This window comes from Equus przewalskii, chromosome 19 (genome assembly GCF_037783145.1).
Source record: "Equus przewalskii isolate Varuska chromosome 19, EquPr2, whole genome shotgun sequence".
Lineage (NCBI taxonomy): Eukaryota > Metazoa > Chordata > Mammalia > Perissodactyla > Equidae > Equus > Equus przewalskii.
The window spans coordinates 6766939-6785538 of NC_091849.1; the positions used below are offsets into that span (position 1 = coordinate 6766939).

At 39.5% G+C, this 18600-nt stretch overlaps 1 protein-coding gene across 1 annotated transcript in view; it reads right to left on the minus strand.

Annotated features, from left to right (window-relative positions):
* F13A1 (coagulation factor XIII A chain) overlaps positions 1–18600 on the minus strand; it is a 156080-nt gene that overhangs the window by 74795 nt on the left and 62685 nt on the right. Inside the window, exons 5-6 of the mRNA XM_008534975.2 lie at positions 12416–12534; positions 9888–9995 (exon numbers count right to left, since the gene is read on the minus strand). Coding sequence (XP_008533197.2) covers positions 9888–9995; positions 12416–12534 — 227 coding nt within the window. The remainder of the gene's footprint in view (positions 1–9887; positions 9996–12415; positions 12535–18600) is intronic.

The following is an 18600-nucleotide window of genomic DNA, read 5'->3' on the forward strand; positions in this document are numbered from 1 at the left end:
GCTATGATGAAAGGACTTTTCTCTGTTATAAACGTAGTATATTCTGTTAAATTTTATTGTTAAAAGTTATGTTCTCATAAAGGCTAGGGTTTCCTTAACTCTTATAGAACAGTTTTAAACCCAGTCCTGTCTATAATAGTTTCTCAAAGACCTTTGGATACAAATTTTGGGTAAGGTGAAGTAGCTTCAAAGGTGGAGAGTTAAATTAGGGGAGGAGAAGAATTATTTCTTAAATAAGATTCTTTCCAGGTTTTGTGAAGCACAAGCCTCCAGCTGCAGTCTGCTGCTGATCAGTCCTAACGGTAAGTGGAACCGTACAGTGGAGGACTATCTGATTTGCAGATTTACTGTAACACTGCTTTGAGACAGTATGGTATATAAGGATAGACAGATAGACCAATGGAACAGAATAGAGTCCAGAAATAGATCCACACTTACAGACGTCTGACTTTCAACAAAGCCACCAAAGCAATTCAATGAGGGAAAAGACAGTCTTTTCAACAGATGTAAGTCTTTGCATCAAATCTTGACCCCTACCTCACACCACACAGAAAGATAACTCAAGAGGGATCACAGACCTAAATATAAAAGCTAAAATTATAAAGCTTCAAAAAAATACAGGAGAATATCTTCATGACCTTGTGGAAATAAATAACATATTTCCTAAGGTCGGATTTTTTAAAAATTTAAAAATTGAATTTCATAAAATTTAAAAAACATTGTTCCTTAAACACGCCATTAAGAAAATGTAACAGCAAGCCATATTCTGGGGGAAAATATCTTCTATACATATCTGACAAAGAACATGTATTCAGAATATATAGTGGGCAACTACAACTCAATAATAAAAAGACAAATGATGCAATAAGAAAATGGGCAAAGACTTGAAAGATACCGCACAAAAAAATATATGAATGTCCAATAAATGCATAAAAAGGTGCTCAATATCATTGGTCATCAGAGAAATGAAAATTAAAACCCCAGTGAGATGCCACCAAACACCCGCTCGAATCTACGTTAAAATTAAGAGGGCTGAAAACACCAAGAACAGGTGAAGCTCTGGTAAAACTGGTACCCTTATGTATTGCTTCCGGGAATGTAAAATGGTCCAATCATTTTAGAAAACTGACAGGTTGCCTTCAAGTTAAACATATACATACCCTATGATTTAGATATGCCCCCTTTAGCTACTTACCCCAGCTATGAAAACGTATGTGCACACAACAGATGTGGACAGAAATGTTCACAGGGGCTTTGTTCTCAAACTCGGAACATCTCAAATGTCCATGAGCAGGTGAAGGGATAGACAAATTGTGATACAGAAGACAATGGAGTACTGCTCAGCGGTAAAGAGGAACAAATTAAAGACATGCAAAACTGATTGAGTAAAAGAAGCCAGCCCCAAATAGCACGTACTGTATGAATCCAGTTTTGTAAAATCTAAGAACAGCGACATCTAATCTGTTGCAAGAAATCAGAATAGTCATCGCCTATGGGGGTGTGGATTGACTAGAAGGGATCACAAAGGAAATTTCTGGGCTGCCGGTAACATCTATATTTTGGTTGGGGTGGTGATTACTCCAGTTGAAACTCATTGAATTTTGCATTTAATATCCATGCATTTCACTGTATGTAAATTTTACTTCAGTTAAAAAAAAACATGAACTAACCCTAATTTGTATTGTGAAGCATAGAACCACTGTTATGCAAATGTCCTTTTGTTTATATACTTGACACAAACTCTAATAGGGGTGGGTGATTAGGTTCATTTTTCATGAAAATCATTACAACTAGAGATTATTAACCTTGTCTCCCTTAGTAACTGAGGATTCTTTATTTGGCCAAAACATATTTTACTAAGTGACAACCATGAGAGAAATAACCAAGTGTGGACCGCGCGAGAGAGATACGGAGGATTTAAAGTTCTTTAAGCGTCTGCTTTTTTCATTGCTATACCACTTCTGCATGCTGCTTTCAAAAATACTTGAATGAAAGGACTGGATGGATAGATAAGGGGGAAAAAAACCACAGCAAGAAGAGGAAAGGAGAAGGATGTCAAGTGAGGAGAGAAGGGTAGGAAAGAGGGCGAGAAGGGAACCCGAAGTGCATGAAGCTGGGAGGGCATATCCAACAGGCGTGTGCTGGCTTTGCCGCATCTCTGTCCGCAATCCTGGGGATGTGAGCCCCCAGGAGAGCAGAGCAGCCTGACTGCGCAGCTTGGAGGGAGTGCTCAAAAGCATCCCCACGTTTCAGAAATAGCCTCTGTGATTACAAAATAGATGCAGCATTGAAACCTCATTCCAGGAAGCAATTCGGGGAAAGCAGACATTTAGATTGGCTATGATTATCACATTCGAGAGATGGCTTGTAATAAATGTCTGTTTTTCTCCAAAAATATGAGGAGAACGGGCATAAGATATGTAACCTTAATAATTGAGAAACCAAGCTGTTTGCCCACAAATGGAAACTTCATTACATTGCTGGCTTTTCCCATAAGAGAAAAAAATGAAGCCTGAGCAGTTCATTGTCCCCGCACCCTCTAGCCCCACCTAAAAGAGGAGGATTGAATGAGACAGGGCTTGTAAAAGGCATTATATTTGCACCCAAGGAGCTTGTGTGATATGGAGAGAGGACAGGCAGAGGGCAAATCCAGGGGAATACTTCATCATCTATGGAACAGTGGGGTCAGGCAACCTGAGATCCATTTCCAGTTCTACCAGTGACCTTGGATAAGTCATTTAACTTCCTGATACCTCAATTTCTTCATTTGCACATTGCTTATTTATGGAATGGGTACAATTTCTCAAAATAGGCTGCCGAAAGCAATTTCTGTTAGGCAAATTCTACTTTCCCACTGGCTTCCAATATATTTGTCAACTGTCAAAAATTCTTTAATAAACAGAAATGAAAATCCCTGGTGAATAAGGCGACCTTATGGTATTATGTTTAGTTTGAAATGTACTAGAGATTGTCCTGATTCTGTACCTCTCATCCATCATTGGTTCCCTTGGTCATTCCTGAACCGTAGAAACGCCTCCCATGCTTATGGATACCTTGACTCCAACTTTAATAAGAATTTTTTAAAAATCTTTTTAGAATTGGTATTTTACTATTTTACTCTGTTGGACTATAATAACATCTTTCATTGAGCCTCACCAGTAGATTCTCCAAAGTTGCCACCACTGGGACTCCTGCTGACTGAGATGTGTCACCAATGGAAAGTCTATAAAGAGCATCAGAGACCTCTAGCTTTCTCACTATCCCAAAGCAAGGAATGTCATTTCTGGCATTCCTAGGCATGAATCATGGAGAGAGAAAAATAACAATTTAAAATAAGAAAGCCGATAGGTTGGAGAAGCAGAAACTCCAGATGGGCACTCAAATCTGTCATGGAGCCTACGTCAGGTAAGGGTCACCAGCCTGGAAATTTTAACCGCTAGGCATCTGCAAAGTTAGTAGAATCATTGCCACTCTTTCACAACACCAGATATCAGTCGGATTTTCATCTTTACAAAGGTAGCACCGAAACATACTCCACGTTCTCTCACTCATTATCTGATGGCGGTTATCGCCATTAGAAGTTCTGATTGGCAATTATATAGATCTTTGACACACGAATGCGGAAACAAATTATTATTATATAATCATCTTTCACTGATGGATGAAATTTTTCCAAAAATAAGATCCATATGGGGAAATGTAAAAAAGCTCAAGGCTGAAATGATTGGGGACAATGGCCATTGAGCACTTGGGTCCAAATATTTCTCAAGGAGAGTTCACTCCAAGAAAGGGGGATTTTAGCTGCTTATAAACTAAAGGACCAGGCAGCAAATGCTTTTTAAAATTTTATTTTATTTTTTAAAATAAAGCTGTTAGGGAGCTGTGCTATGGTTGGTCTGTATAATCAGGGAATACGCTTCATGTATTTATCTCTGACTTTAAAGTCTGTTTGGGATGACCGAGGGGTCGAATTTCCAACCCAAGTGAATTTTTAAATGTGATCTGAATAGTCGTAATGATTTGTTGTGTGAAGAGATTTGCTGAATGTGAAGATTCCCATAAGACGCCCAAGTAAACAACTGGGGGAAAGTGAAGCACGGTTTGTAGTAAGCCTCCTGTGGAGCTTGTTGGCAGAATATCAAAGGACTGATGTTATTACTGCCTTTTTCACGCATGGAAAGAAAAAAGAGCTTTCTAAATACTGGGACAAGGAGGAGGGGAAGAAAGGTGGACAGTGTGAAAAATAACTTTATTTTCAGTTTGTCTGTGAGATCACATATGCTTGGGGATCAGAAGCCCTAAAGCCCATTTTGTCTCTAAGGTCTACAGTCATTCATCTTGTGTTGGGCCCCAGGAAACTCCAGGGCCTGCCTCCAGTTGTGGTCAGTTTGATTTACTAGCTGGAGCTCAAAAATTTTTTCATAACACTAAAGAGTACATTGAACATCGATTGCTTTAAAAAAGTTCAATTTTGAGTTAGTTCCCAAAAGGCACAGTCAGAACAGGGTATTAATGGGGATTAATGATGGCATCAGTGGTTCGATATTAGCAAAGACCAGGGTTAAAAATAAACGTGTATACACCTCCAAGGAAGCAGGAAAGTCCAGGCTGGCAGCAGTAGAAAGACTGGAATTTAAAAATATGTAACTATATTGACATTTTTTTCTCCTCTCCCTCCTTCCAAAATTTCCCAATAAGTGTCCCTTTTTTTTTTTTTTATTACAATTGAATCAAAGCCCCTAGAGGAGTAAATTACCCCTGACTACATTTTCCTGCAGCGCTTTTGGTGGCTGGCTATTTGGGTATAATTCCCACCATGAAATGAGGGTTTACCTGAAGCGTAGCATGGTTTATTATTGCTATGGGCCCTTGTCAGCCATCCTTCTACCCCTTGATCCAATATTCCAACACTTGTTAGGCCAGTGTTTAGTCCTGGGGAAACTCTGAGCAAAGCTTGAGGGATTTGCTTTCCCATACAACCTATGCTTATTTCATCAGAGAATTTGTCATACTGTGTTGAAATTTTCTACTTGCTGGTCTGCCTTCTCTATTAGACTTTAAGCTCTGTGACAGCAGAAACTATGTTTTATTTATAATTGTACCCCAATGTCTAGACTGACAGAGTCTCAATAAATACTTGTTAAATGAATGAGTTAATATTGAGTGTTTCACGACCATCAGCATCACTGCAGCCATCACCCCCACCATCAGCATCACCGTTATTATCATCACTACCACTAACACCACCACTGCTGCCATCATTACCTCGAACATCATCATCACTATTATCATCATCACCACTGCCATCAACTGCCACCACGTCCACAACCACCAACACCACCATCAAAAGATGTTTGGCACCTATTCCTCTTTGGGAACACTTTCCCCAGGGAGCCAGTGCCTCTGGCTGTTTAGAATCCTCTGATTTATACCTTTCTTCACTCATTGCCCTATTTGAAAATTCACCTGTTCTGAACCCCATCCCCTGAGGCCTTGTTTTCTAGGAGACAGCTACTTGATTTGATGTAGTAATTGCGCTGTTGGTAATAATGTGCTGGTAGTGGCTCTCTAAGGTAATGTGATCTGAGGGCAAGGAGAATATCTAGTTCCAGCTCAGCCACTTATTTTCTATGTGACCTTGAGCAGCATCACTTCCAAGAGCCTCTGCTTTTTTACCTAGAAGACACCTGGAGAGTCTGCTGGATTTCATGTACTGGTTCTGTGTGCATTTCAACACAGGGATTCTATTGATAAAGTCTTAACCCAAAGGAGTGGCCCTGCACGGAGGCAAGATAGTTAGGAATTTTGCAGTGAATGAGCAAGCGGAATCTGTGGTAACAGCGGCTGTTGCAGCCGTGGGCCTTCCTGGAGAACTTCTCTGCCTGTAGTTGCTGCCAGATGCAATCAGTCGCAGGACAGAAACAGGCATGGACAGGTGACTACCCAGCAGCAATGCTAGGCTATTGTCACTGTCTCCTCTGTCCCCAGGACCACGCTGTTCTTGTCACAACATCGCATAGCACAGCTGTTTCGATGGTCTGATTGGGGTTCTTCACAGTAATTTAGGGCCAGCCATGTAATGCTTTATTAATGCCCTGAGAGCAAAGTAAGTTTTCACAGGGCACAAAGCATCCTTCTAAAATTTTCCCGGCCCATTTCCTGGCAATTTTCCTGGTGGGGACTGTCACATCAGATATGAGTTGGAAAGAAAACAGCAATCAAGCAAAGTAATTTAAAGGAGGAAGTATAACTTTGGGCAAGTTTCTTCTTTTTTTTTCTAATTTCCTCTTTTAAAAGATGTTCTCTATTAAACCAATCTGCAGTGTAGCTTTGGTAAAATGAACCACTCAGTATTTAGGAGAACCTAAATAAAAATGAGCTTATGTAAGTTTCTAACATCTCAAGCCCATTCCCCAGACAATGAGATTACAGGATTTTTAGACTTACTTTCTCCTGGAAAAATCAAATAGCCCAAGGCAGTCCAGATTGTCATAAACTTTTCCGATTTTCACATCAAAGTGAAGTAACAGTGACTCAAAATAAGAACTAAATAAGATACTGAATTTATAAAGAAAAAAATAGAAGAAAGGAGAGCATTGTTTTGAAGAATGAAAGGACATTTTTACTGCCACTGAGAATAACAAATGTGGTTTGAGTACAGAGACAAAGTTTCATTTTAAAGACAAAGAAGTGAGGCCTGGAGAGGCTGAGTGATTTGGCCTGGGTGGCATAGTAAGCTGTGACCTGGTCACCAGGGGTCTGGTCTGACATGAGCCGGGGCCTGTCCCGTAATTGCTGCCTCCACGTTCTCTTCAGTAGAGGAATACAAACCAGTAGGTTTGAATGAGTAAGGAAGACAGATCCTCTGTATAGGCCACAAGAGAGGGAGCGGTGCATTGCAGAGGGAGAGAAACCGAGCCACAGCGGGGTTTAGCGCTGTGGTCCTCGCTGGGGGGGATTTTGATCCCTAGAGGATACTGGGCAATATCTGAAGACATTTTTGGTTGTCACGCCTGGTCGGGGGAAGGTGCTACTGGTGTCTCCCAGGTAGAAGCCAGGGATGCTGCTAAACATCCTCCTGTGTACAGGACAGCCCCCCAACAATGAACTATCCAAGGTCATAGACACTGGACTATAAAGATTTTTACCTGGGGACTGTGCAATGAAACTCCAGATTTTTATTACTATTATCATTAGAAAGTTTGCACAATCTGAGTTATCATCCGTGCTCAGCTGGCATCATGCAGCCACCAACTCCCTGCAAATTCCTTGCCAATCTCCAGTGCGGGACTTTGCCAATGACCACAGGAAGCACGCTTAACTTTGGGGCCCCAGTCATCTGCTCTCGCCTCTTGTCCCTACTCTAGCCTCTCCAGACGCCCAGCCAGGGCCAGGCTGCTCTTCTCCACTCTTTTTTGGCAGCAGGTGATGTCAGGAAATTTCTGCCTTCCATCACCTTCATCTTGGTGTGAATTGCAGTCAATATGTTACCCCTCCCAGAGAATCTGCATGGCATGATATGTCTCTGTTCCACTACTGGTATCCTGTGGAAGGAATTTCGAGCCTCAGTGACCAGGCCGGGGAGCTGTTTGAGAGGAATTCCTAAGACAGCAGGCAGCAGCCTCTGTTCTTCCAACGGACTGGGCTGGGCCCTGAGAAAACGCACACGGGAACATCTGCCCTGGAATCAGGGCTCCAGCAGGACTTGCGTGACTTTGGAATATTTTCTTTCCGGGCTCCCTAAATATGTCTTCTTATATTTGAAGGCAAATTCTTAATTGAGAATTTTGAGGGGTTTTTGTTCTGTTTGGTTTTTTCTTTCAGCCTTTGCTTAACTTTACTCAGCAATTTCATGATAGATTTCCAGGATTCGTGAACGGAAGAACTGCCTGAATGACCAGAACACAGTTGTGTTTTTTTTTTTGAAAGTGCCATCTTTTTTATTGATTTTTGGAGGCTCAATATTTTAGTTTCTAAAGTCATTATAACTGAATAGATTTTGGAAAGATTCAGAGCTCTTCTATGGATTAAAGGAGATAATAGATGTGTAAGGGTTTTGAAAACTATCAAACATGTATTTTGTGTATGTAAACAATGCTAGTGGTGGAAATACAGATAATGCCCAAAACAGCCCAGGGGAAGTCTCCGCCCCTAACGCCCAAGGCCTCCCCTTCCAAAACTAAAACCAAACCAAACCAAACAACTCCCCAAACAGATTCTGTCTAGTTCTAAATTTTGTAATTGGGTTATAGATTTTCAAAATTAGAACCTCATAGGCTTTTTATAACTAATAAAATTTCAAGGCAATTTGCATTAGGATTATGTGCTTAATTCAAGCCTTAACAGCTTCCACTTGGCCAGACGCCACTACAGAAAGCACTGGGTGAGCTGCCTGGTGAGTGCTTCCCTCTTGCACTGTGTTAGGTAGTGATTTCTAGATCAGGAAAAAGACACACAACGTGTGAGTAAGCTCAGGCAGATGAGCACACCATCTTAGAATGCTTAAGAAGGAATTAATTTATATTCAATCACTGCTAGCTACGGCTTCCCTTCTTCACTGCAAACGTGTCATGGTAACTTCAAAGGAAAAGAAAAAGGGGAATCTTCTCTGTGAAACAGGAAAAATACTGATCGACTGCAGGTCTAATGTACGTTGTTATAAGTAGTTATTATAAAGAAATTCCTAAACTCTTTAGAATCCATTGTCTTTTCATTATGCAATGCAAACTAACAACAGAAGACAAAACTGCCCTTAGATGTCAGTTTTTACCAAGCTCCACTATGTCTTAAATTTACATGTAGCTTAGTTATTAATAAAATAAAAACAATGCTTCTTCTTAAGAGCTAACCAGAAATTACATTTCTTATCATTCCCAGTCTGCTATTTTTAGATGAACAATATTGATTTTATTTAACTCAAAGACAAAATTCTACCAGAGATAAGTTTTTAGAAAACTTAAGGAAATTGGTAAGATAAGGATTCTTTTTGCTCAGTCTTTGATTAATTGACATAGCATCTAACTTAATGTTTCTTCAGGAATATTCTGCTCATGAAGCAGATTTGAAAGACTTTTATACACCAAGGGCTGGGGCTGTGTGTATCAGCATAATCCAGGACCACACAGGACCAGGGCACCACATCTAGTCCACTCCCCACGCCTGACCCAACCTTCCCACACCTGGGAATTCTGTCCCCTCTCTCAGGAAGTGTTTCAATGCGGGATCTCTGTATTCTCAAAGATGTTTCAGGGTCTCCTCGAGAGCAGCTTGGAAGGTGAAAATGTCAAGATTTGGAGTCAGCAGACCTGGATTCCAGCTGAGGCTTTGTCACTGACAAAGTGTCATACACTGTTTCCTAACCTGTAAAATGGCATGCATAAGGCCCACCCTACTTATCTCATGCGACTACTGTGAAGAATCAATGCCCATTTCATAAACTATAAAGCCCTATGGTGAAGCATCATTGTAACAGAAGCCGGGATTAGGTAGAGTCATTTATTTCTTTACTCTTACTATGGGTGTGAAAACGGAGAAAAGCTGTATCTTGCACATTTTTTGTGTGCTTGCTGATGTTTGGCTGATGGATTGATCGATCAATTATAGTCACTGACATTTTGTCATGGTGACTCCTCAGCCCCTAGGCAAGAGATTCATAAGAATAAGTAGTCTATAGACCACGTTATCTATCACCATTTGTAGCCAAAGAAACATGCAGGAGTGAGGAAAGAATTTTGTTTTATAGCACTCGACAAGTTCAGGGAATTCCAGAATCTTACATATAAAAGTGTTTAAGTGTAAGTCACCATTTCAACAGCTTTTAATGAACTGACATCTATGCTGAGGCAGATGACATGTGTAATTGATTTGAGTGATCAGTAGCTGCTTACCATTGCAGACCCAACACGGCTGACTTTGATGGGATTTCCTCTACCAGAAAGGTCCATTTTTGCTCTGTCCATCACATACAAGCAAGCATCGAGGATGCCATCCTCAAACTATTTGGGAAAAAAAAAATGAGAAACTACTTAATGTCCACTCTGCAGGCAAGATACTCTCTGCTGAAAAATAAGATGAAACCACCACCTAATGTTTAGAAATGTGTATTCCTACATAGCAATCCCTCATCTTCAGTGTGAGATATTGAAGTGGAAAGAAGGAGACATCTCTTTTATTTTTCAGTAAAATGAAAAAGAACTTAAAAGCAAGCTAGAAATATAAACAGAACTACTAGAGAACTTATGTATTCAAGGATCACGAAGTCCTTCAGAAAATTGTACAAGTTAATTTAGAGGATCTCTCCGACGTATGGGCTCCAGGGCCCAAGGCAGAGGAATGAATGATTTACCAAAGTCAGGCCAAAGTCTCGAGACCTCAAAAGTAACGTGAGTCCTTGTGCATCTCAAAAATAAATGCCTCTCAGGTATATTACAGGAAGGCACTTCATATAGAGCTTACATGAGAAACAGTAGGAGACCTCGTGTAATGAACGTCTTTCTAAGCTTTCCCCTCTTCTGAGACAAGGTGGACTCCAGGGTCAGAGAGAGGGCAGGGGAAAGCAGATTATATTATCAAGGAACAGCCTGGATGTCAGTTCAATTTCCTTAGAAAGAACTGCTAGCCACCTGCAATGCCAGCATTTTCTAAAAAAGGAATAAAGACAAAAGAGTAACAAAATGGAAAGATTTCCCCTATACTGGACCTCACTGTACAGGAGATTTTCCTGAATACACAAAACTTGCATATTATCCTCCCAAGAACTTGTGACAGAAACCACAATCTTCATGGCTAATTTTCATGTAATTCTTTATTAAATCCAATTAAAATACCAACTCTGCATGTACCCTAAACTGAGGTGACAGATGCAGTAACGGGTAATTGCACGAGTTCTTCAGGTATAGAAAGAACTTCTTATCCTGATTCTTATTAAGTAGCATCTCTCGGTTGCGTCTGTGGGACACGATAGCAGTGAAGTGGAGAGGTCAAGAAATAGTCATAGAACTTGTCATTTCCCTGTATCACTGCAAACCGGTGGCTTGGTTGGTTATTTGGACTGAAGGACACAAATTAATGTACTCTGGATGACAGTAGAGACACACAGCGGCTGTACTCGAGGGTGTCTACTGAAGGCGTGCTGGCTGATGAGTACCCTGATCATGCTTGGGAACCTTTCCTAGTCCTCCTTGATACCCACCTTGATGACGTTTTTTCTTATTAGCTATCTACATATTGTGGCATTGGGGACATAAATGGAATCACACCTAAGGGTTAGGAATCAAGGACGCAAGGCAAGGGCACCAGACAATAGTGAAAGTCAAGGGTTGAATGCCACTCAGGAAGGAGAGGGCTTGTAAGTAGGGAGCCAGGCAGGGATCCCAAAACAGGGGAAGGACACAAAGATCATTAGCTTGGCAGGACATCAGAAATGCAGGTGAGCAAGCCTGAGCGCTGGGCATGCGATTCTCAGGAGTCAGGGTGAAGGAGCGAAACACAAAGCCGGGTGGACAAGATAAGAGGTAGTGATGACATGGGTCCCCGTGGTCAGACTGAAGCAGCGGTGAGGGATGCAGGGAGAGCCTGTATGGAAGTCAAAACAAGGCATCAGAAGCCAAGAAAGATGGACCTGGTGAGTGCAGGTTTTGTGAAATCTCCCCGCTGGATACCCAGAAGAATGGTGCACAATTTCAGTCATCTCAGCCAAAGCACATTCACCTCCTCTCATGTTGCTAATGAAAAGTTGTTTCTGAGTCACAGGACATGCACTCACTTATGAAAATAGGGTAAAATATCATTCATTTGCTTCATAGTTAAAAATACCGGACTGAAATAGTTAGAACTTTTGAATATCTTAAATGAAATACCATTTGCTACTTTATATCCAGACAATAGCTTGAGGTTACAGCTGATAGAATGTCTCAAGGTAAAAGCCCATTGGACCCTCCTTTGACAAAATGGTAATGTTCTTTTTTAATTAGCAGTATCTTATACTAACGCATACAAAAAAGTTATTTCCTTGAATTGGGCACACACCTTGCAGCATCCTTCGCATCATTAACAAAACACCTTTCCTTATAAAAAAGGAAAACCTCACCCCATTCTAGGTTGAAGAGCGATGTCTGAGCTAATGAGATTTCACCGTGCTAAGATGCCAAAGCATTCCTCATAGAATGCCATGTTATTCGTAGAATCTCTGATCTCTGTAACACTGTAAGAACCAAAGATATGTGATTTCAGCTGATAAATTATGCAGTTGCCTTTCTAAGTCTCTACTCCTAGGCTCTCTGTCTTGGAATCTCAGATCCTGAAAAGCAGGAAATTGTGCTTGTCTGATATCGATATATGGCACCCTGCAGTGATACACGTGACAAAGATATTAAGTAAGAATGTCCTTGACAATGACAAATTTTAAATGGCTCACCTGACCATAGCTCCAGCTTCTACTCTTGATGTCACTGACGTCTCCATAAAAAATAACCCCGATGTCATTCAGGACATACTCTTCTCTTTCTTTAGCATCATCCAGGTACACAGCATCCTCTGCATCAGAATTTAAACATAATCACCATTACCAAACCAGATCATTTTCATATACTTGCAAGTTTGTTTTGGTCCTAAACTGCAATTTAATCAACCAAATGAAAAAAAAGTCTTTTGTTTCACTAAAGATAGCTCATTTCCCAATATGTAATTTTTGCAGTGGTGAACCTAATCAGTAGCCAAGATCAGTCTGTAAATGATGACATTTGTCAGCAAAATGCTGACAAACTCTGGCTCTCTAAGTTCCAAGCAGCACAATTAAGTTGACATGTCTCATTAAACATTTTAGGATTCCGGTGCATCAGTAGTTTCAGAATCAGAATTCTATGATGCAGATACAAATCTGTAACACAGATCAAAAAATAATTTCCAACCTATTAACGTTAACAGAAGACTAGCCAAATGGAAAATGATTTTCAAAACAAGTCTGGGGTGTATGAGAAGACCACAGCATCGTCTGTCGCGCCTGGTTTGTGGCCCATCACTGACAGGAGGAGGGAGGCTGGGGGTTGCCTGCCTTCAGTGAACAATCCTTGTGGATGTGTCGGTACGTGTGCGTGCCCAAGAGCCTCCCTGGTCAGCCTCCTCCATTGCAAGGACTTTTCTTCCTTGTGGCTATAATCTCAGGAAGGCCACACTCCCCATCTGTCTACTTAGTAATCAATCTGGTACTTATTTGCAGGCCAGGTGTGAGAGCCGCAAAAGCGTCTTTAACACAGGCAGGACCATAGAGGAATAAATTACACTCCGATAAATTTGCGTGTTTGGAACAGAGTCAGTTTTGGTTCTGACTGGGGACATGGTTCATCACATTTCTGTGGCCCAGGTCGTCCCTGCCATCCCTTTCACCTTTTCAGCGTTCTTTCCTCCTCATTCCCTGACAGGACTTCCATCACTCTCTCTGGAGTAGAGTTATCAACCTTGGCTGCACATTAGAATCCTCTGGGTAGATTTAAAAACTCCTGATTCCTGGGTTGAACTGTAGATTGATTAAATTAGAAACTCTGGGGTGGAGGTGAGATCCAGGCATCAGTGTGTCTTTTATTTTTAAATTAACTTATTTTAAGCTCTCCAGTGATTCTGATATGCAACCAAAGTTGAGAAAAAATGCCGTAGCCCGTTGCTACTCAAAGAATGGCAGAAAGAGTAGCAGCATTAGCTCCACCTGGGAGGTTCCGAGAAATGCAGACTCTCAGGCCCCTTTGCAGGCACGCTAACTCAGAGTCTGCACATTAGCAAGACCCCAGGGGATTTGTGTACACGTTACAGTTTGCAAAGCACTGCTCAGTCCAAACAGCTTAGATCCCCAGTCTGGGCTGTGTTATAGCTTTGACTGAGACCTTAGGAGAGTCCCTGGTCTTGCTAGCTTTCCAGTACTTTCTCATATCTTCCTCTTTTTGTTCTCTGCCTCTTGCCTACCATTTGCCTGGTTTCATGCAACTGTAAACACACACACATGCACACACACATTCACATATGTACTAATGTCCAATACACTGCACACATTAGAGTGTACAATTTCACAATCAAAATAGTAAACATGTCCATCAGCTCAAAATTTCCTCATGCCCCGCTGTAATTCCTCCCTCAGATCCTTTCTCCTACCTCCCAGCCCTGCCAGGGAACCATTACTCCGCCGTCACTGTAAATTTGTTTGCATTTTCTGGAATTTTATATAAAAAGATTCACAGAGCATGTGCTTTCTTGGAGGTCTGGCTTCTTTCACTCAGGCAATTATTTTGAGATTCATTCACGTTATTGTATGTATCAACAGCTATTCATCCAAAGCCATTTTATCTTTCCAGAAGAATCCCAAGTTACACAACTGGTGTGCCACACATAGCCTGCCCTCAGCCCTTGCAGGTGTGAGCTTTGATGTCTCAGTCTGCCGCCCTTGTGGGGTCCCGGAGGCAGGATGCCACAGTTTCACCAGCTGTCTCTATGTAGGCCTATGAACCCGCAACTAAAATGACAGCTGCATTTCCAAAGGGGACTAACCAGAGATAACACGTAAAGGAGTGACAACTGAGTGTGCGGTCAATATTTCTGAGGAAAAGCACAAAAGAATACTTTTATTTTAAAAGAAAACAATGTGAGCACACATGTGAAAGGATACTGATCATTTACATGCACATAGCCCTGGGCTGTGAACAGAAAATAAATACATAAAAACAATTTTAACTAATAGTAATTCATAAACTGCCAAGGTTTAAAAGGGAAAAAATAGAAAATATACATTATATATACATTTATTTATGTATTTAAATTTATAACACTCGATACCAGTTAACGTGTAATGAATTGTCAATCTACTGATGGGATTGTAATTGTTACAATATTTTAAAAAGCAACTTGGCAACTGTATCAATAGCCTTGAAAATATTCATGGTCTTTGATCCAGAGAAATGGATCAATCTATCCCAGGGGAATAATGCAGAGATGCATCAAAAATGTATGTATAGAGTTTGTTCATCATAGCATAGTTCATCATCCCAGAGTAAAAAACCGGGGAAAAAAATCTGAAATGTCCAAATAAATTATTTGTCCACAAAATGGAATAGTATATAGCCATTAAAATATACTTTGGAAAAAATATTTAATGATACTGGAACTGCAAAGGTAACAAGTGAAAACTGAAATGTGGAACATAAAATCATTTATAAAATATGTATGATTATGTAAAAATTAATTTTAAAAATCTGGAGATAATTTGAGAAAGATAACTAATGTATTCATCTACTTCCATTATTACTGCAGATTTCTTGAAATGACTTGAGAAATTCCTGGAATAAAAGTGTATATATATATGTAAAGATAGGAAAGTATGATAACAGACATGAAAGACATCCAGAAAGTGCAACATCTGCCTAAAAGGCATTTTATATAAGAGAACACAGAAAAATAAAAGGAAGAAAATAGTCAAAGATATAAAAGGAAGAATAATCCCAGAGCTCAAGAAAGACTTACATTGTCAAACTGAAACAGATCACAGTGTCAAACATGATAAATGAAAAAGCGACCCCCACCTAGATGTAAACTGTCTGAATACCAAAACGTTAAAGAATAAGCAAAAACTTTACAGTCAAGTTAAAAATATTATCTGTAAAAGAATGCAAACAGATTGAAAGCATATTTTCATAGACCGAAACTTTCCTTTTTGATAGTAGATTTTAGTAGGTATTATTGGATGCTAAAAGGCAAAGGAGTAATGTCATGGACATCCGAAAGGATAAGGAATTTTGAACCTAGAATTCTATTCCCGGCAAAATTGTCATTCAAATGAAAGTCAATGTAAAGGCATTTTTTGGACCTGAAAGGACTCAGAAATGTGATTATTTGCATATCTTCTCTGTAAAAGTTATTCAGAGATGCACAAATGAGAAAGATGTAAATACAAGAGCATTATAATTACCTATAAAAAGGTATTGAGGAGTGATATAAAACACTGTTAACAAGAGGAAACTAAAATTTCAGCATAGGAAGTGGTAGGGTTTGGGTGTAGAAAGGTAAATGAATGTTTGTAAAGGTTCTTGTCATATCTTGAAGGAGATCCATATATTAATTATTTTTAGGCATTGACAGAAAAAAATTAGATTAAATATGTGATTTAAAATTTAAAGTTTTTCTTACACACGTAAAGATATTCTTAACTTGCTTAAATAAAAGGGGAAAAATTAAAGCTACAACTGAAATGTCATTTCTCATTCTTTTAGAGTGCCAAAAATGCAAACATATGACAGCAAACTATGATGCAATACTGTGGAGAAAGAAAGATACCTTTACGGCTTGTAGTGAAGCAAAATGTTATACACCAATGGAGAGGAAATTAGCAATATCTGGGAAATTGCATTTATATCTACACTTGGGCTTAGAAAAATCACTTCTGGGGACCTGTCCCAAACACCTAAAATGCCACACACACAAGGCTATTCTCTACAGCAGTATGTGTAAAAGCAAAACACTGGCAATGACCCAAATATCTGTCACCAGGCAACTGTTTGAGTGAAGTGTGGTCATCCTTTGATGGAGTAGTATGCAGCTGTGTAAAGGCGTTGGGAAGATGTCTATCTACTAGTATGGAAGGCTATCCAGAACATGATGTTAGGTGAGAAAAGCAAAGTACACAAAAATGTAGACAGTCTACAGCCTTGTATCTAAGAAAGGGGGGAAGTATCTAGATGGGTAGATACACATTCATGTACACACACATACTTGCTTATATTTTCAAATATAAGAGATAAGCCAAAAATCAACAAAGTTATTATCTGAGGTGTAGGGAGGGTTGGAAGTTAGATTTTTCTCTCTGAAGTATCTTTGTTTTGTAAATTTGACTTTAGTCACGTAAATGTTTTGTAAAATTATAAAGCAAAGCTAAATAAAAATGAAAGACAAAGTGATTTCTAAATAAATAAAACCAACGTGAAACAAATGAATATGACTGTGTAATAGGTTAGTGGCTTAACCACAGAGAATTATTACCAGTTACTTTAAAATAGAGTAATTTCACTGTACATTCCACTGTAAATTCCCAGTAGAATATAACAAAAGGACAAGAAAACTGCAAAATAAACAAACAAAAAATTGTTTTAGTAACCATATTGTTAGTGATAATATTGATATTGCTACCTTGAAACTAATATAACATAAGCAATCATGTTAATGACGTTAGAAACCAAGATTTGCAGGATCAGAGAAAAAATGCATAAACAAAATTAAAAAAATAAAAACTTAAGCCTTGCGTTCTAACTTGAGGCCACTTGTTACATAATATTCCTTTGCAAATCATTTTAGATTTAGTGTTTATTTTTTCCTCAATTTTTATTACATTTTATTTTTATCTGAAAGGGTCTTTCTTCATTTTTTTTCATACTTCCGGGCACGGTAGGCTATGCAACGCTGCAGCTGCCAGAACCTGGTTTTGTACCTCCTGCCGCCGCACGCTGACGGCTGGACTGATGTTGAACAAGAATGAGAGCGTTAAAGGGTATGACTACAAAATGGAGTTTTTCTTTAAAATCTTTGTTAAATGGCTGTAGGAAGACTGACTCTTATCCTTGGAGAGCATCACACTGGGAGGTTCACCTGCCAGCCGACCCTCCTTAGCCCCACCCGTTTCTCTAAGTTCTCTGTGCGCACGCGCTTCCTCTCAATCTTACGTGCGTGCTCTTTTCTTTTTCTCTTTCTGACTCGGAGAAAGAAAAAATTATTGAATAAATAAAATGTGTTAAATAATTCTTTAGGTGGTCCTAATTTATTCACTTCTAGCATGTCAGGATAAATTAGAGGAATTTTTGTTTGAAAATTCTGCCTGGAGCCTCTTGTGTAAATGTAGGTATTTTGCAAAAGAATCTTGAAACTGTGAATTGACACCTGTTTGGTCGAATTGTGTCAAGTTTAATCTGTTTTTTTTTTCTTTTTTTTTTCATTTGAAAACTACTTTAGCAATAATTAATTCCAGGATTACCACATTCTGCCGTGAAAGGATACACATTGGCGCAGTAAGACTGCAGAAATCTCAACGAGCACAGACTTGGCAGTGGGCAGCCTCTTTGTTTCTTTCCTATCCACTCATGTCAGTTGAGGTATTTGTTTCTGGACTAATAGACTCTTCGGTGTTTTTAGCCGGAAATCAGTCTCATAAAGCTACTTTTGAGTATAGTTTGGATAAAATAAAAATGTTTAACTTTCCCAAGCTGACCTCCCTCTAGCGAGATATTTTTTAGTGCTTTTCTTAGACAATGCACTTTTTCTGAAATATTTTTATAACGCTTGACTTTCTTGTATTTTTGTCATTTGAAAAGCTTGTGGTGTGGTTGATGTGTAATTAAGTTGCAGCTTCAACACTGCGGCTAGCTTTGTAAATTGAAATACAGGTGTATTTTTGTCCTGGTATGTCACCATTCCCTCTGCAGCTTCGGCTGGAGTCTCATCGATCTTCCAGCTACTGCTCATTTTTTTTCACAGTTCACAAAAGAAGAATGTGAAATTCAGTAAATGCAGTTACTAATCCTGTTGAGAGATGAATCTTGTTTCACCAAAATTAAATTATGTTTTTACACTAAAATG